Source organism: Carettochelys insculpta, chromosome 2 (genome assembly GCF_033958435.1).
Source record: "Carettochelys insculpta isolate YL-2023 chromosome 2, ASM3395843v1, whole genome shotgun sequence".
In the NCBI taxonomy this organism is placed as follows: Eukaryota; Metazoa; Chordata; order Testudines; family Carettochelyidae; genus Carettochelys; species Carettochelys insculpta.
Window position 1 is genome coordinate 52,480,239 of NC_134138.1, and position 20,381 is coordinate 52,500,619.

The following is a 20,381-nucleotide window of genomic DNA, read 5'->3' on the forward strand; positions in this document are numbered from 1 at the left end:
TGCTGCCTCACATTCACCCCCCCACACTGGTAATCCCTGAGGCCATGTCCCTTGGGGAGTAGGATGCCATGGGGGGAAAAGGATGGGGTGGTGGCAGGAAGGGGAGGGGCTTGGGCAATGGGAATGGACAAATCCCTCTCAGTGCATCAGAGAGATGGCCAGTGGGCTGAGAGTTTGGGATCCCTGGTATCTAGTACCTTTTCTGAGCTCATCATCCGAGTTTCTGAATGCCTTTCAGCTGAGCATTAAGCAGCATCATAGGTGCCAGATCAGTGCATGTTCTGGGACTGGAGCAAACATAGGGAAAAATTAGTGTGCGTGGCATTCCTATCCTCTGCCCCTTCCCACTGCACCTCTTGCATGCTTGTGGGCCCATGCTTAGCAGCTCTTTCCCCTACCTCTTGAGGTTTCCATGTGCTGCAGCTGATTCCTGGTGTTCAAGCTTTTGGAGGGCTGGGGAGGATGCACTCAGTGGAAGAAGCAGGGCAGGGGGTTGGCAGGAAGGTGTGGAGTGGGAGCGCACAGCCTATAGCAGAGGGGTGAGTCAAGCACCCCTTGCCCAATGAGAAGTCGGTGGCTATGAACAATGTGACTAACAGTTGTTACGTGTTTGTTTTTTGCCCTCTCCTCATGAAGACAAGTATGTGCCACCAAGTGTTTTATGGTTATAGCTCTTCTGTTTGTTTTTTGGAGGTTGTTTTGGTTTTTTCAAATACATTTGTGGTGATACTGCACCACATACATTTCTAGCATTTGCTCCCCCAAACAACCACTCCTAGGTTGTATTTCTCCCCCATGGTCCTACACATTCCTGGGTCTCTTCCTCCCAAACACACTTACATACTCATGCACTCCTACTCTGTACCATTCCAGTTTTTCAACCCTAATTCTATAAGGTTTAATTAAATAAACTTTATCTTCAACTCATGTTGTTTATTCAGGATACTGTCAGTCTGTCACACGCTAATAAGGATAATAAACAGCACTGGGCCAATAGCATATCCATGTGGGACCTCACTGGAAACACCGCATTTCCCATTGATCTTTACATTTGGGTCTCCAGCACAGGTTCCAAGGCCAGAAGAGAACACTATGGTCATGTAGTCTGACCTCCTATACAAGACAGGCAAGAGAGGCCCACAGAATTGTGGGGCACCTGGCCAAGGTCGGGAGGGGCTGGCTCTGCCCTCTGACAGATGGGGGCAGGGTATCAAGCAGAAGTGCTTGGAGCAAGCCTTGCAGCACTCTTGTGGTGATTTTAAGGGCTAAGGGCTGCAGTAAGTGCGGCAGCGGGCAGGAACCCCAGGCCCTTTTGACTTGCTGGGCCTTGGGGCAGTTTTCCCCTCCCTCCCACCTCTGGTGGGCCTGACACAAGCTATAGAACTCCTCCAAAATAATTCCTACAGTATCTATTTTTAAAAAAAGCCCCAGTTAATTATGCTTTCTCTTAAAATGTTATGTCTTATTTTCAGTCTGAATTCGTTTAGCTTCAACTTGCAGCCGTTGTATCAGGTTATGCCTTTCCTTGCTATATTGAAGATCCTATGGTCAAGTGTTTGTAGTGGAAGTACATACTTTGTGATTGTAATCAAGTCATCCCTTAACTTTCTATCTGTTAAGCTAAATAAGTTGAACTCCTTGAGTCAATCACTAAAAGGCACATTTTCTAATCATTTAATTATTCTGTTGTCTTTTTCTGAATCCTCTTCAATTTGTAAACATCTGTCTTGAATTTAATTGGACACAGTATTCCAGTGGCAGTTGCACTAGTGCCAAATGCAGAGATGAAATAATGTCTCTATTTCTACTGAAGTTCCCTGTGTATGTTTCCAAGAACCCTTTGGCCTCACTGCTGAAATGGAACATCATCACAGAGCCACACCCAATTTAACTGTATGGGTTTTCTAGAATATTAATTTTTAATTGGGATAAGTACTTGGTTAAATACAGGCTATAAATCTAAATCTGCTATTACAGGCATTTCCTTTTATCAACCAAAATTGTGACCTCAATAATAATAATAATAATAATAATATAATTATTTGATTGAATTTATGGAATATTGGTGCAATCATGTCTTCAGGTTTTGCAGTGATGTATATCCAGAAACGGACTGTGAAGGTGCATAAAGAGGGCTGTGTAACAGTAATATATAATGGGGGATATATAAAGATGCATATACTATAAGCCAACATTAGGAAATCTATAGAGAACTTTAATCCAAAGATGCACATGGAAAGTGGTACAGAAGTGCTAACAATAGGGAAGGGACTGAGCGCTATATAGACAGAAGGCTAAGGATGTCCTTCTGGTACACTTTGGTGCCACTAAAGGAATTTACGATTTTTTCAAACTTCATTGGATCGGAGAGTTCCTAACTCGGCAGCACACAGAGTAAGTGAGAGAGAGAGAGAGAGAGAGAGAGAGAGTTAAACTCACTCTCTCCACTCCCCACCTTGGAAATCTGCTCACTGAAAACTTTCTCCCAGCAGACTGTGAGAGCACAGGAGGGCTCAGGTCCCCTCCTGCCCACCCAGACAATAGCCTTTCAGAACTGTCTCCTTTAAGATGCCTGCGAGGAGGCTGCCTCTGGAGGAGGAGTTATGTAGATTACAGATGAACATTCTGGAGTGGGGGAGAGGAGAGAGAGGAGCGGCCCCAGCACAGGCAGGGCAGGGGAGCACAGGCAGCAAAGGCCTTTCCGAGCAGGAGGGGGAGGAGGAGGAGGACACAGAGGCGGCTGCTGGGCTCAGGGAAAAGCCTCGCAGGAGCTGGAGCTGGACTTGGCCGCCGCCTTCCCTCCTTCCGGGACTGAGGATGAGTGAGAGCGGACCCTGCTGCTGCTGCTAGCTGTGGCGTGGCGCGAAGTCTCTGCCTCTCCTCCTCCTCCTCCCTTGTTGTGGGTGAACCTGCGTTCAGGGCTCTCCACCCGCGCGGGGGCTCGCTGGTGCGCTGAAGGGGAAGGAGCGAGAGCCGGGAGAAGGAGGGCTCGTGCATCCGCCGGGGCGCCGCTCACTATGCTCGTACTCGCGTTCAGCACTGGGAGCCGGGTGGATTTCCTCCAGCATTCCAGGGTGTTTTGCCTGCAGACCTTGCTGTGGATTTTATGTGCCCCTGCGTGCGCAGCGGAGCAGTATTTCAATGTGGAGGTAAGACCAGGCGGGTGCGTGTGCTCCCCGCTCCTCCTTTGCCTTCCCGAGCCGCTTTCCCCCCGCCGGGTTTAGGTTGAGTCACTACCACAGCTCCCCAGCCGTGTCTCCGGAGCTGCCCGGGCACAAAAGCCCCCTGGCTTGGCTTTCCCGCTGCAGCCAGCTCGCGGGGCTGAGGTTCCCCTGTGTGACGGATGCCTGGTAACCTCGGCAGCCCACAGCTACTCCCCATCACGGTGCCGGGGGCAGACGCCCCTCGCCTAGGGAGCACATACCAGCAGCCAGGGTATACAACGGCCAGGCAGCCGGAGGGATACCTTCCCTTCTGATGTGTGGCTGACTTTCTGGTTTGAACAAAGGGGGAGGATGAAGGAAAGAGGTTTTCACGTGGGGGAAGAGAAACTTGATATTTTAGTGTACTTCCTTGTCAGGCATTTAACCACAAAACTGGTCTTTTTCTTCTTTAAGCACAACTCGCTGCTTGTAGCTAGCAAGGGCTAAAGAAATGCCCCCCAGGTGTGAATAAAGTTGGAGGAGGGAGAGAACCAAAAAGGAGATGTTTAAAAAAAAGTAGAAAATGAATTAATAGGAATAGGTTCCCAGGGTGGGCTAATGCTAGGAATTTTGCTGCCATAATGAGATTTCAGTGTATGCCCCTATTTCCAACTCCTAGTCGAATCTATCTCTCCTTCACAGTTTTTAACATTGTTTTCCTGTTAGAAATATTTATTACTGAATCTCCTTTGTGCACAGTCCTCCTTCCTTCCTTCCTTCCTTCCTTCCTCTCCCCACCTTTTATTTTTTCCTTTCATGGTGTATTTTGATGCATCCTTTTCTGCCTCATTTCCTCTCTGGTTTCCTTTAAGCTGATATTTTTCAGTACTGTATAGTACTTCCCTCTGTTTTCTTCCCATCCGCTCCAGTCCTTCTTCCTCTCTTCGGTGTTCTGTGTGTCTCCCTACTTAACAAAAGAATTTAATTATAGCATGAGTGAGAGACCCAGATAAATTTGTAACCTTCCAATACTCCTTGTTTGCTTCTTTCTCATCGGTCCTTCTGTCTGAACTTTCTGCGGTAACCATACAGTGTACAGACCATTCGTTCCTGTCTCCAGACTCTCACCCACACAATTGTATTCTCTGAACTCTTTCTCTAGCAGAAACTTACTCTAATCCCCAGCATCTTCCTGTTATCCTCTCTCTCTCACACCCCTTTCCTTTCTCTCACACAAACTCTTGTTCTCTTAGATGTTACCCACTTACACATGTTCATGCCCCCTTCCCACAGTGTAGAAATACCACTCAGACACATTCCTGTCTCTGTACCGTAGTCCCCCAACTCCAGACATAATTGTACTTTGCATGAATTCTGTCTCATTAGAGATCTTCCCTAAGACACCTTGTGTCTTGCACAAAAAACCTCATCCAAGATACCTTACCAGTCTACCTCACAATTTCACCCCTCCCTTCCTGGTCTCCTTCCCCATCTATATGCCTCTCTCTCTCCCCCCCCCCCCCCACTCTTTGTCTTTTCCTCCTGGATCTACCCCCATACAAAACACAGATCTCTTTCTCTCCTCACCCAAATTTACTCCTACTACACACACACACTCCTGGTGTCTCCCTGCCTCAAGGTCTCTCCACTGATCCCATACTAGTCTCTCTCCACTACTGAGAGTTCACCCCACCATGCACTCCATCGCAGTGTCACCTTCTCATGCTCTCTCAACACACACTCCCACTGCTGCTGGCACCAGTATCTTTCCTCATCTAATTGTGGTTTCTCCATGCCATCTTTAAGATTTCCTCCCCGCACAAAACTTCTGGTTACTTTATGAAAGATCTCTCCCTTGCTGTTTCTAGTCACTTCACCCCACCACCAATCTGTTCAACATCCCCACCCCTTATCCCTTTTCCCCAACAGCCTCCCCGTCTGGCCCCCCGTTATAGTAGATGGTAAATTCTTTGAGACAGGGACCATATCTTTCTATCTGTACAATGGAACCATGATCCTGTTTGTGACCTTTGCAGGCTGCTGAAATATAAATAATAACACACACTTCTAGCAATTTTCATTTCCCTCAGTATTTTTCCTCACATGCAATGCTGCTCTGTTTCTCCCCGCCCCAGCATCTCTCCTACCCTTCTGAGCTGACATGCACATTTTGATTCTTGTCTCAACTATATCCGCCACTATATCAGTACTCCCTCAACTTCATTTTTTTACTGGTTTGAATATAAGCAGAGATAAAAGGAGAATACAGCTCTGTATGCCCTTTCCTGTCTTTCCATAGTGGCCCTCTGCTGGGGATATAAAAGAAATTTCAGCTACAGAAGAACTTTCTCCTCCCTCTCTGGACTTCTGGTTCTCCTGGAGAGAGGGGCAGCAGATGGAGTTATGGTCGGAGGGGGGAGAGACAATGTTGTAGTCCAGCGAGACACTCAGAGGAGGCCAGCTACAAGATGAGTGGTGTTTTCAGAGGAAAGAGGAGAATCCAATTCATTTCGCCCATTCCTTTCTTCTGTATGAAAAATAGCAGATTCTGAGGCGGGAGAACAGTACTATAAGGAAGGAAAGTGGGAGGGTGGAGGGAGAGTGTTTTTACTCATAAGATCAGGTTATCCCTTTAGAGAAGTCCTATCTCCTGACTCCCCCCCGCACTTCCTCCTGAAATGAAATGTGTTCTATGCTAGCACTTCTAAGGTATTTTAATTTCTTCATAGCTTTTCAGTTGCCTTTTGTTGCAATATTGAGAGATTTCACAGTCACAAAGCACAAGGGAATATGAGGCAAAGGACTTGGCAACAATATTGTGACACCGTGCCATACAATTCTGTGTGTCAGCATCAGCCCCATAAAACACATGCTGTAATAAATCAGGAAAATGAAGTATGACAAATTCATTCCAAGATCCATTAAAATACATAAAGAAATTAGGCTGCTTTAAAGATCTAGTGCCAGTATGATTGAATTCAGTGCTACTGAATATATTATATATTTGGAAAACAGACTGTGCTGTGATTATTTTATACTAATTGGGTTTCATGTGAATTTAGAAAATATTTTTTTTTTATTTTTATATTCTCTGATTATAGTAAATTTTGGAGAAAATACTGATAGCTACTGAGTATTGGAACACATGGATCAATCTATTTGGTGTTGTATTTCTGACTCTTGTAGTCTATTATTTTAGATATTGAATAAAATTTGTATAGAAATGCTGACTTTCTTGATTTTCAACTTGAGTTTGTAAGACTGAGTAGAACACATTTCCAGGGATAGTACTGAAATTCAGAGAGGTTAAATGTAGTTTTGTCTTCTAAGACAAAAACAATAGGAACTGAAGTTTATGATTGGTATGGCCATTTGTTTTAAATCTGTTGGTTGTTTGTAAAACTTGTTCTTGCTAAACATCCAGATGGAAGTGGGTGAAGGTCCTACTTCCAATGACAGCTGTTGTGTAATTTCTGAAACATGTATGTCACTGATGTCTTTCATATGGTACGTATTGTTTTAATACGTAGAAGTAGCTGAGTATGATGTAGACCAGAGTGAGAAATGTAAATGACAGTAATTTGTTTATTTCATTAACTGTAGTATTGTTGTCATACCCACTCTTTCTGATGTCCATGGAAGGCTGGAAATACACTTTTTTCAAGTATTCTTGAGTGCTTTGAGTAACAATATTTGACATCTAGCATTCACATAAGACTAGTATTAATGCATGTTAGCTTTTGTTTTCAGAGGTTCCTGGTCATCACTGGAATTTTGGAGGTGATTTTTGAGGTGTCACCTGTATCAATGTTTAGGATTAAGGTCCAGACTGTTAATTCCGTAGTAGCCACATAAATACTGTCATCAGGATCTTAGGTCTACTTGTGTGAGTGAATGTGCACCAGAGGTTTTCAGCATTCCCAACATTTTTAGTTTAGTCTTATTGTGCAAGTCAGATACATCAGTGGGATAGTGAATGGAATGATAACTATTAACACAATATTTAAAATTCAGATGTTATTCTACTGATTGTCAGATCTTTAAAGAATCAATAAAGAATTACGGTAATGACCTGACTGGATTTTCCCCTTTGAAAATCTGTGTAGCCTAATGGAATTCCCAGGCAGATGGCTTTATTCCCATTGGGTTCTTCCTTATGTTTACTATTTCTTGCATTACTAGATACTAAATACTTCTAGAGTTTATTGGTAAACACTACAAGCAGAACTCTAACACTAACTGGTAGTCCTGAAGATTAAAGATTAGAATTTAATTGGGGGAGGGAGGATAGCTCAGTGGTTTGAACATTGGCCTGCTTAAATCAAGGGTTGTGAGCTCTGTTCTTGAGGGGGCCATTTAGGGATCTGGGGCAAATAGACTTAAACCAAAACAGACAAAAAAAATCTGTCAGGGATGTTGATAGATCCTGCCATCAGGGCAGGGGACTGGACATAATGACCTCTCCAAGTTGTTTCCAGTTCTGTGAGGTAGAATTCATAGAGCCCTATAACTTTGTGAATAGCTGCATCGATGGACACACGTGCAGATGTCAGCAGCTCATTTTTGTGTATAGGGATGAAGATACAAATTGTGTATCTAAACGAGGTGTAAGAATTGGATCTTTCAACTTGTAATTCTGCTGATAACTTGTTTCCTAAAGCTGACATTTTTCAACAGTTGCAGAATTTCTGTAATTATATTTATTTATATTGCACGAAAAGGAGTTTCACCTTTTTAGTAGATGGAGGGGGATCAAAGCCCACTGAAACAAACTACCTATATCAAAAGACAGGCTAAGAGCTATACAACACATTCCTTTCCTCATTCTCTCATTTTTACTACTCCTAATCATGTGAGTATCCCTATCCCAGTTAATGCAACTATGTACCTATGTAATGAGTACTGGACACAGGTGTTTGCAGGGTCATGTCCAGCTGCAGTGCTGTGGCAGGAAATACTATAGGGAAAAGTTTGGGTCATCATCTCTTTTCTAAAGCATACTGTTATGCTATATTTTCCATCTTCTGTTGCTGAATACATATACTTGGGTCCCACAGGGGGTTTTAAAGCGAATCCTATTTTAGTATGGGCAACATCTTAAAATAATACAATGTTCTTTCTCTCCTCCCCTCCTTTTACGCACGTGTGACAGTTAAATTGCTTATTGTGGAACAAGACACAGTAGAAACAAAACTTCAGAGGAATACTGTGTGGTAGCATTTTTCCACAGTAACAAACAGTTGAGAACCTCTTTGTTTTTATTGTAAACACAATTTACAATTAGCGTCCTGTTCCTGCCGAATGGCAACACGTGGCATTTTCATCCCTCTGTGTTGGAACTTTCTAAACTTTACAAACTCATTATTTTAACTCTTAAACCTGTAATTGTAAAGGAATAAACAACTGGAAAGAAAAAAAATTCTCCCTGTTCACCTTTATATGCTTTTCAAATGGAATACTTAATTAGAATTGCAAGTGCTAAGCAGTATCATAATGAGAGCTTTTTACCGAGCAAGCCTGGAAATCACATGTAAAGAAGCAGTTCAGGGTACTCCTCACATATTTTTATTTACTGAAAATAACTTGATAGGTCCTTTATATTGGTTTCATGTGCAAGCATAATCATTATGTTAAGCATTGTAAGGGCCCAGTTGTGGATTCCTTACTCATGCAAACATATTTTGAAATTGTGAGTATATTTTTAAAAGGATGCTGAAGGATCCACTTGTTAATATTGAGAGTGAGTGTAGTTTCCTGGATGAGGAGTCTTACTCAGTAGAAAATTCGGGTATAATGTAATGTAGTCAGTAGTTAATTGGAAAAAAAAAACAGGTACAAGGGAATTGAGCTTTAAAGGCTTCTGATGAATGTACACGTATACGTCTAGCGTTGTGCAGCAGCATTAGTATAAATTGTTGATAATCAGAAAATTACAGCTCTCGTAGCTAAGGGAAGGCTTTTCACACTCTTCCATCATAAAAGGCAGGTGGTACTATGCAATGAATTGGCCTTCCTTTCAGTGTGACTATGAAATATGGGTGGAGATTAATGCTTGGATTATTGCATTGCCTGCTGTAATTCAAAACATAATTCCTGTTTAAGAATGAAAACAGATTAATGCACTACTAGAGTGAAATAGCATTACTTGTTATTGGCATTACAGGAATACAGAGGGGCCCCAGTACTGGACTGAGCCCATTGTTTTAGGCAATATACAGGCACAAAGCAAGGGATGGTCTCTGTCCCAAAGAATTTAAAATAAGCTAAATCACATGTTAGTTATTTAGGGTTTCTATGGTTTTAAGGAGAGAATAAAAATGAATCCACTTTCCTGTTACAAATTATCAGTTGATTAGTATTTGAACATTGAATCCATTAGTAGCTCACCATTTTATGAAGGAAAACTTTGGTTCAATAAAGTATGTTGTGAACTCTGTGAGAGAAACATAGCACACTGCAGTCTTTTATTACAATAAATCTTTCTAAAAGAAATATTGAATTTAGTGCCTAAAATTCAGCTTCCATCATGTAAGAGACCATCCCACAGTAAAATATTGTGAGATTAATATGTTGCCATTCATTGTTTTCTCAGAGTGGGTGTACTATTTTCTTTAAGTGGTTTAAGATTTATACCTCTTTGTCATCTTTATTAGACTCCATCCAAAAGGTCAGCACTTGCTCTAGGCACCTTAACTCTCCTTATGTGCTAGGCAGGATTCACTTGTAAGAGTTTAGAAAGATAAAATGGTGAATGATATAGATTTCACAACATTTTTAACCTGTCGCTATTCTCTCAGTTTTAAAGATTTTCTTCTTCGTTTACCTTAAGTCATATTTGTTTATGGTGTTAAAATCCTAGAAGACTATTTCTTCTTGGTGTTGTTTGAAAGTACTTCACTTCTCCATATTGGATTACATTTTATTGCATGCCCCATTCTCCATTTCCACACTGTCACTCACCATAATGTGAGGGGGCAGATGGAGTATGTTTGGTTTGCCATCTCAGATGTGTCAGATGCAGATTTGATTTCAGTTTGTGTGAAGAAGTGTTGGAGTTTCAAACATGATTTTTCTTGCTGCAGAAGTGGATTTTAAAAGTGAACACGTTAAGAGCTTTATCTTTTAAAGAGAGGCCCTGCTATTTGGAATCTTTAGTTTATTTAGTGGTCACTTGGCAACTTTTCATTCATGGTTCTGTTTATGACCGTTCATTATCAGCACATTTCACTTACAGTAAGGACAATTACACTGTAACAACTTTCGGTGAAGAATTAAAATTGACAAACTAATAGAAACAATTATATAATTTTACTTGTTGACTGAAACTGTTGTGTATTGTGTCAGTGTACTGAGAACAGATGCATAATACCACTTAACAAGTGACTGCCTTTTAGTGAAGTAATTCTTTCATACCTGTTGGGGTGTTATAAAACATCATTAACTGATGGGCTTGATCTTGCATTTTTTGCTTGTTAAAATCTTCCAGTCATTCCACAGACAAGTTTAACAGTCCAGTTCTGGAAAGACCCTATGGATTTTAATGCACTGAGCATTAAAAAAGAGCCAGTCAGAAACCTGGGAGGATCAGGTCACAGATTTCAAGTATTACAAGCTTGGGTCCCGTGTTTAAAAAGTGCTTAAAAATCCTGAGATGAACAAAAGCACATATACATTATTACTACTACAGAAGATGTGTAGCTAAAACCATGAATCACGATATTTTCTGTGAAAGATTCAGTGGAAAACAATGGAAATGTTTATTATGATACATTATAAAAGATGAATAAACCATACTTTTTGTAATGTGGTTTTGAATGGTTTTATGGTTGTTTTTTTAGGAACCATCATGCTACTGGCTGTTATGCAGAGTTGCAAGTGGGAAGGGGTAGAGCGAAAGGATCTCTTCCCCTCTACCCCACCAGTCCTGGCATACTGGCAGGTGCACAGGACTGTTTCCTCCATGTGGTCTAAAGACTGTCCAGTATGCCAACGCCACAAGGCGGGGTGGGGTAGCAGGGTCTGCCTCTATTTTCACCACCCAGTTTGTCTGAAGATGATGTAGCATGCACGTGAAAGAGCTGGGAGAAGGATTGTGCTTTGAAGTACCCCATACTTTCTTTGGCCCTTTGCTTACATAACACACACTAATCCTGCATGTGGTACAATAAGTCCGTATACTTTGTTGGCAGTTCCGTCAGCGGTTTCTCTAATATGACACAGTTGATCTGTTTCAGTAAGATGACTCTCTTCCCCACAGTCTTTTATCTTTGTGAAGTATCAAGTTAGTCTCACACCTTGGCGTAGAAGGCTGTCCTCATACGCATCTGGCCTTTAATTGTTTCCTCACCCTCTGGAAGAAAAGCAGAATCACTCGTTTCACTCTTTTTAGGCCAAAAACCACATCTCTATCCTCCAGTGAGGGTGCAGGCTGAGTGTGAAAGATTCCCCCTCCAATGAAATGTCAGCTAAGGGCAGAGGAAAATGACCAAATATTTAGAACATGGATAGGTACTGAACCAGAGAGGCATGCATCCCTTTTATGGAAGGGAACACCCTTTTTTGACACATCTCAATGGATTTTGACGCAATGTTCCAGGGAGAAGTTGTCTTTGCTTTTGTGCTATGTCTTGTTCCTGGGGTGATAATCCTATTATGTGTCTCTTCCCTGCTCTAGCCTTGGGTAGCTTGATGTACTGTTAGAAAAGCTGTGTAATCCTCTGTTGTCTCCATGAAACTGAAGGTGAGGCTGTGGCAGTTTATTTACATGCATTGATTTGGGCGTTGCACAGATTCAGCATGATGGAATTTCCTCATTAACAGCAAATAAAAGTAATGCTCTGTCTATACAATAAAACTATTATATTCTAATTAGTTGGTATCACCTTGATCTATCAGTCCATCAGTTCTCACAGAGAGATTATTGCCAATCACAGCACATCATGTGTGTTTTTCTAGCCCAGGGGTGTCCAGTACATTCGCCACTTGCCACATGTGGTGAATAGGACACTGCGTTGTGGTGAATGTGGGTATTATGCTAAATGCAGCTCTTGGAGCCGTTAAATGTGGCTTCTCCTGTGAGGCGCGCATGGGGAGTGCCGAACACCCACTCCACGTATGCACCCCACCACTTGGTGGGAGGAGCACATGGCGGCTCTGGTGAGTTGCTGGCATTGAATGAAAAGGGGGGAAGGGGCTGGGGTGGCCTGACTGTGAGGGAGGACATTTATTTAGGAGTGGGGGCTGGAGATGCCTGGCTCTGGGGGAGGGAGAGGGCATTTATTTAGAGTGGGCGGGATGTGGCAAATATGTAAAGATGACAGCCGCACGTGTGGCACTCTTTGAATTCCTATTGGATACTGCTCTTGTAGCCAGTCCCTCAGCATCCATTGCCCAAGCTCTCCATGGCACCAGACACTGGATTGGCACAGTGCACCACAGCTTGGAATCCCTGAGCAAACCACCATCCTCAGCCTCCCAAGTAGCTGGGATTGTAGGCATGTGCCACCGCACTCAGTATGATAATTAGTAATAATATTAAAATTGCTAAATACACAGAATGATTCCAGTCATTGTCAAAAGGGCTGTTTATCATTGTACTCATTCTCATAAAAATAAGTTGAAATATATGATCTGCCGTTTAGTTTCTTGACTGATAGGCCGGGGCTATACTAGCTCCCGCCTTTCAAAAGGGGGATGCTAATGAGCCACTTTGGCAGATGCTAATGAGGCACTGCCATGAATATGCAGTGACTCATTAGCATAATGGCGGCTGCACGCATTTCGAAAGTGCCGTTCTCTAAACGCACACGGTCGTGTAGACGGGGGCCTTTCGAAAAGACCCCCAGACTTTGAAAGCCCCTTCTTCCCATTTGATTAAGGGGGTTTCGAAATCCAGGGAGGGGGCTTTCACAAAGCCTCTGTCTACACCGGTGGCGTGCATTTAAAAGCGTGACTTTCGAAACATGTGCAGCTGCCATTATGCTAATGACACACTGCATATTCATGACAACACCTCATTAGAATCTGCTGAAGTGGCTCATTATCATCCCCCTTTTGAAAGGCGGGAGCTAATGTAGCCGTGGCTATGGTGGAGTGCTCTGTTCTAGAACTTCTTTCCACAACATATATAAAATAATTTATTTTGCTCTGAATCTTGCATTTGATTTCAAATGGAAGAGGAGAGGCAGTGTGGCCTACTGGTTAGGGTGCAATTGTAGAGAGCAGCAGATTTTGTTTATATTCTCACTGTTCCTTTGTGTAACTTTGGACAAGTAAAGTTTTACTTTTCTCTGTGCCTCAGGTTTCCTGGGTAAAGTGGGAAAACTGCTGTTTTGCCTTCCTTTTTAAAGTGTGCAGAGAACGACAAATGAAAAGTGCTATCACAGAAATAAGAATCTTTCTTTTATTCAGCAAAGAACAACACAATAGTGGAATAATAAAGATGTAAGTTATGTTTAATTTTAGGCAGCTCTGCTAGAAGCCTTCTAAATTTCTCAACTAGAACACCAAAACATTATTCATTTGAAGGAGACAGTTTTCTCAAGAGCATGTGGCAGAACAGAAAAAGCAACTGCAATTTCTACAATACCATTCCAACCCACAAAAATTTGCAAATTAGAGCAGTAACATAGTAGCAAATGCTTGCAATAAGGTTAAATGGGAATTTGGTTTACATTCTCCAGATTTCACAACCACAACAATCTAAAAGTCTCTTTTTTGGATGGAATACTTGCTTTCAACGCAGAGTTGAATTTTACAGGGACCATTTGAGCAAAACCTGTTCAGTTTTACTTTTGCATAATACAAGGATAAAAACAAATAGGCTATGTCTATACTAGAGCAATCTGTTGACAGAAATTACTGTCAGAAGATATCTTCCAACAAGACTTCTGTCGACAGATTTCGTCCAGACTGCAAAGTGGATCAAAAGAGTGATGTGCTTTGTCAACAGAGAGCAGCTTGACTGCCTAGCCACTCTATCAGCAAAATGGACAACTGGAAGCATAGCAGACAGGACTGCCCAGTGACCTGGAAGCCCTGTCTGTCGACAGAAGGCCCACTGGAAAATACAGACTGGCTTTCTTTTGACAGAGATCTGTTGAGAGAGGTGTTCTGCCTCATGTGGGGGCATCAGAATTCTGTTGACAAAAGTGCTACATTCGGTTGATTTACTGTCAACAGAACTCCTTGGGAATATGGACGCTTCCCAGGTTTTGCTGACAAAATGTCAATTTTGTCGACAGAACTCTCTAGTAAATCCATAGCCGTAATGGGCCTGATCTAAAGCCCACTGAAATCATCCAAGACTCCGATTAGCTTTTATAGACTTTGGATAATGAAAATTGAAAACAATATTCTTTTAATGCCAATATGGGTAATTACATGGCCTCACCTCTGTAGAATCTTAGTGCCTCCCTATGAATTTAGTTACACTCATCCCTTGTTTAATGAGTAATTTACTTCTGACTACTCGCTAAAACGAGGAACATATATACCTACCTTTATTTATTATATGAGTGAACTTCCCCCGCTTATATGAGCGGGGTGCCTGGCCAGGGGCCGGGGAGACCTGCAGCCCTGTGGCTGGCTGAGCTCCAGCAGTGGGGTCCTTGGCTGGGAGCAGGGAGACCTGCAGCTGGAGCCTTCTCACTCCCTTCCCTCAGACATGCAGCTGTATGACAGCCCATTGGCTGGGAGAAGAGAGGGAGAAGGCTCTTAGCCTGGTTCCCTCCCTTGCAATAGCAGGAACATGAAACTGACCAGCCCTGAGCTGATCAGTTTCCCAGCCCTGCAAGGCATGGGGAGACTGAAACCAACCTGCCCCGGTTCTGAGCTCCTACCGCTCTGGGAGCCAGGAAACTGACCAGCCCTGGTGGTTCCTGGCTCCACTTCCCTTGCCGGAAAATTCAAAAATTCGAAAACTTCCCTTGCGGGAAAATCCCATCTGCCCCACCCACCCCATAGACCTCATCCTTGGTCAGGTTTTAACTGCTCCCCATGGTCCCAAACTGCCTCCAGCCTTATACCTGCCCTGCAGCCCCAAACCTCTTCCGGCCTTAGAGCCCCCCCCAGCAGCCCCAAACTGCCCCCAGGCTTATACCCCCCCCAGGAACCCCAAACTGCTCCCAGCTTTACCCCCCCAACAGCCCCAAATTGCCCCACACCTTAGACACTCCCTGCACCCCAAACTTACCCCAGTTTTAGACCTCCCCCCGCATTCCTCAACAGCCCTAGCCTTAGCCACTCCTCGTCCTCCAGCAGCCTCTTCACTGGGGCTGCTCAGCTGGGTGGCTCCCCCAGCTCTCCTGCTCCCAGCAATTAGCTCAAGTGTTAAGTAGTAACAGAGAGATAGCCGTGCTAGTCTATATACTATCAAAACAAAAAAAGCAGTCCAGGAGCACTTTTAAAGACTAAAAAAATAATTTATTAGGTGATGAGCTTTCATGGGACAGACCCACTTCTTCAGATCGTAGCCATACCAGAGCAAACGCAATATTTAAGGCACAGAGAACCAAAATTAGTAATCAAGGATGACAACTCAGAAAAATATTATCAAGGTGAGCAAATCAGAGAGTAGAGGGGCAGAAGTGGGGGTGGGGGCAGTCAAGAATTAGATTCTACGTTCTGTTTCTGGTGCCAAACTATTCAAATACATCAGAAAAGTACCTAAACTCAACTGGTTTATGTCAAGTTACAGCCCTTGGAAGAATTGGAGACTTTTACATGTATTTTAATGGGAATTTAGTGTCACTCTTATGAGTTTTTGCCTACAAGCGGAAAATTTGGGAACCAATTGTGCTCATATGGTGAGGGATGAGTGTATTTCTTTGGACTGTTGTGAAATACAATAAAAGAGAACCAGTTAAGTGTCTGGGCACCTTTGACATAGTTTATTTTTAAATGCATTAATTAATACCCATATCTTTAGCCTACTGTTTTACAGATGCAGGACTGAGTTGTGGGGAGGTTAAAATCTTAAATGGTCACATGAGAAGCATGTGTTTGAGCTGGGAACTGGACCTAATTCTGAGTACCAGTCCAAGGCCTTTACCATAAGTCCACCTTCCTCTGTACATAAATGCTGCCCCTCCACTTCCCCTGCTTGTTTTCATTCTGATCTGCTATTTCCATATCTTCCCATTTTTTCTTTTTGATTTTTAAAAGCCTGTCTTGCTACAGATCCATGCCTACAGCCATGAGATCCTTGTGTAGCTCTTCACCCTCAGTTTTGTACTCTTCTAAGTTATTTTGTAGTGACTTCAAATTTTGCCACCTCACTGTTCACCAGCTTTCCTGGACTATTTATGAATATACTGAACAGCACATGTCCAGATTTAGCTCTTAGGGGGTGCCCCACTATTTACCTTTCAAATGGTGAAGACTGACTGTTTATTCCTACTCTCTGTTTCCTACCTTTTAACCTGCTACTGATCTACAAGAGGTCATTCCCCCTTGTCCCATCACTTTTTTTTTTTTTTTTAAGGAGGCTTTGGTGAGCCCTATCAGTTGCTTTACTGATAGTCCAACTATATTATATCAACTGGATCATGTTTGTGCAATTGCTTGTTGACCCCCTCAAAGAGTTGTAAGAGTTTGGTAAGATGTGACTTTCTTTTACAAAAACAGTGTTCTTCCCCAACATACCATGTCTATATATGTGTCTGATAATTATGTGCTTCACTACAGTTTGAAGCTGTTTGCTTAGTCCTGCGGCTAGGCTTGCTGGCTTTCAATTGCCAGGATTGCCTCTGGAGCTCTTTTTTTAAAAAATAGTAGCACAAAACCTATCTTCCATTCATCTGCTACTGAGTTGATTTAAATGATAGGTTATATACCACAGTTGGTAGCCCTGCAATTTTATACTGGAGTTCCTTCAAAGCTGTTGGGTGAATACCATCTGGTCTTGGTGACGTATGATTGTTTAATTTATCTGTTTGTTTCAAAATGTCCTCTGTTGAAACATGAATATTGGACACTTCCTCAGATTTGTCACCTGAGGTGAATGTGTGGTGATCTTCCCCATATCTTCTGCAGTAAAAAAACAATACAAGGAATTATCTAGCTTCTTCGTACTGATCTTTTCTTCTTTGAATGTTCCTTTACAATCTTGATCATCCAGTGGGCCCACTGGATGATGGGCAGGCTTCAATCCTCCAATGTACTTAAAAATTGCTTTGCTGTATACTTTTTTTGTTGTTAGTTAATTGCTCCTCAAATTCTTTCTTGGCCTGGCTGCCTAATTATACCTTTACACTTGACTTTCTGGAGATTATGCATCTTTCTCTTCTCTTTACTAGGATCTGACTTCCTATTTTTAAATTATGCCTTTTGCCTTTAACAGCTGCTTTTACTCTGCTGTTTAGCCATGCTGGCATTTTTTTTTAAATATGTGGTGTACATTTTACTTTGAGCATCTATTATGGCTTTTTTTTTTAAATAGACTATATAATTTGCGGGCATTTCAACCTTATGATGGTTCCTTTTCATTTCTATTTAATTAGAATCCTCATTTTTATTTAATTCTCCTGTTTGAAGTTAAATGTGTCTGTCGTGACTTTTCTTGCTGTTCACCCTGACAAATGTATTGTATTTAATTACTTTATGCTCCGTGTTACCCAGTGGTTCAGTTTTGGGACCAGAACTTTGGGGCCAGAACTTGTGTTCCACATACGATTAAGGCTACATCTTCACTTCTAGAGCAGACTTCCAGAGTTGCTGACAGTTTTGTTGATGATAAAAAAATCACTGGTTTGTGTTCCCTCCTTCCCACCTCCCTTGACAGGCATCAGTGCATGTTTACATATGCGGCACTTGCATCACAGATTTGAGGAGCACATTGTGGTAGCTATCCCATTGTGTGCTGCTCCAGGACATAAAGTAAATCCTTATTGTGGTGAGGTGGTTGTGTGTGTGTGTGAGACAACTGCTGGAAGCAACCAGTCCTGAAGAAGGTGGTTAGGGAGACCTTAAATCAGCCTCCATCTCTCTCCCAGATTCTACTCAGCACATTCTGTCTACCTGTTTCTGATCTTATTGGGGTGATATTATTTTTGCACTGAAACTCAGGAGTTTTAGCGCAAAATGTGGATTTCCAGTGAAGACCACAGTTTGATTCTTACACAAGAAAATGACTTTTTGCATTAGAACTGCAAGTGTAGACATGGCCTTAATCAGGAATCGCTTTTCTCTTTGTGAGACCCAAGACTACCAGCTCCAAGAAAAAATCACTTGTGGTGTCTAGAAATGCTATCTTTTCCTGAAGTGACATACATTTAATCAATAGACATTTGCACATTTTTGTCAGTATTCAGTTGCTTACCTTCGTGTGTTGTATTTGTTATGCTCAGTTATCTGTACTCTCACTCGTTCCTATCTATACTTCCTCCGCCCCATCCTTTTTACTAAGATATATATAATATCTTCTATAATACATTCATTTCGTAGGAATGTCTCTTCCCAAACTGTGTGCTCATCTGCTCCTATCTTTCCTTCAGCCCTTAGTTTAAAAATTCCTCTACAATGTTTATAAATGCCATTTTGGTTGAAGCTTCTTCTTCCTGTGTAGACCTCTCCTTTTCCAAAAGGTTCTCCAGTTCCTCAGTCACTACCTTCATGTCCCCTTCAGCATGAGGATGACTGAAGTGGCATCAACACTGTGAGCTAAAATTGAATTTAAATGGGTTTTATCCATTCGATTTTGAGCATCCTCACCTTCCCACATGCTCTCTATAAAATTGACTTGTCGCTGCCACACAAGGAGCTTAAATCGAGTGCTGCAGCAGTGTATTGTGGGAACCTATCCCACAGTTCCCTGAGCCCCATAGCAAGCTGGCTATTTTCACTGGTGCAGCATGGGAAAAAAATGCCCCGCAAGTAGATGTGGGTGTCTGATGACATCTTCCCACATTTCATTCCCCTCTTTCCTCTGCCGTGTTAAACAAACATCCCTTTTTCCAGAGGAGGTCTGGCTTGCTTTTATGAGATGTGCTTTTTATAATTGAGGAGAAGGGGGAGGGGTAGTAAACCTGTCCCAGCTGACAGGTTTTTTAAAATGGGATGCAAAAGCACTGAATCTTTCCACGCTTGTATCTGGATTTAGACCTTCTGGCAAAGAAGACCGTCTGAAGCAGAAGCTGGCTAAAAGACCCCCAGCTACAGCCAGCCCTGAAAATTGTGACCACCCAGGAAGACCCACCACCAGCCCCTATTAACGGTATGCCTAGGCTTGGATCTAGGTTTGGACCTGAATCTGGATTTAGGCCTCCTGGAAAAGAAGACCCTTAAAAGAGGACTATGTTTAAGTAGACACGGGTGCTACACTGAAACTACAATGGATCATTGAAACAATTATGTCTCAGGGAGGCTAAAAGACCCCCAGCTACAGACAGCCTTGAAAATCGTGGCCACTGAGGTAGACTTCCCCCAAGCAGCCAAAAGACCCCTGGCTACAGACAGCACCCAAAAATCATGACTGCTGAGGGAGACTTCCCCTGGGTGGCTGAAAGAGTCCCTACTACAGCCAGCCTTGAAAATCGTGACTGCTGAGGGAGATTTCCCGCGGGCATCTAAAAGACTCCCTGCTACAGCCAGTCCCTTGGCCTTTGGCTAAAGCCCATCCAAAAATTTCCTCTTAGAGGACAGCTGTGGTAATAATAAACTATTTTTTTCTCTTGCTCAAAAGTCGTGACTGACCAGGGAGACTCTCTGGCTGGCTACAGGACCCTCATCTCATGCAAGCTGCCTGGCACCTTGTGCAGTACGTCCTTTTATTGGTTCAGGGTGAAGCCACCTGACGCAGCTGGGCGCGGGAAGGTTACAAACTGTGTGGCACCTCCGGGGAAGGGGCAAGGGAGGAGATTTGGAGGGCAGGACAACATGTAAATGGCTGGAAAGAAGTTTCTTGTCCTATCAGACAACCATGACTCCTACGCACGGCCTAGCTGCCACATGTTGTGGGGGTGGGGGGTACCGGCTGGTGCCAGGCAGTGTGGGAAAATAAAAGGCAGCTAGCAGGGGTATACAGAGAACCACAGACCCCACAGCCGTGCTACTACAAAGACAAAGTGAGAAGACTTTTCAATCTGTCATCAGCCTATAGCCATGGGCTTCCAGGTGCCAGATTGAAATGGTCGTCCTGTTGCCTAATTCCTTCACCCCTGAGAGAAGTGGAGATGGAAGAGGCCAGAACAGAGAACTGTGGGGCATGGTGGGGCACATGCGGCACATCTCTGGAGGCTA

General features: G+C 43.0%; 1 protein-coding gene across 2 annotated transcripts in view; it reads left to right on the forward strand.

Annotated features, from left to right (window-relative positions):
• The first annotated feature begins 2,657 nt into the window (after positions 1–2,657).
• MMP16 (matrix metallopeptidase 16) overlaps positions 2,658–20,381 on the forward strand; it is a 286,894-nt gene continuing 269,170 nt past the window's right edge. Inside the window, exon 1 of one of the 2 annotated variants that reach the window (XM_074986986.1) lies at positions 2,658–3,149. In XM_074986986.1, coding sequence (XP_074843087.1) covers positions 3,018–3,149 — 132 coding nt within the window. In that variant the 5' untranslated portion in view covers positions 2,658–3,017. The remainder of the gene's footprint in view (positions 3,150–20,381) is intronic. The other variant, XM_074986987.1, reaches the window with a different exon arrangement.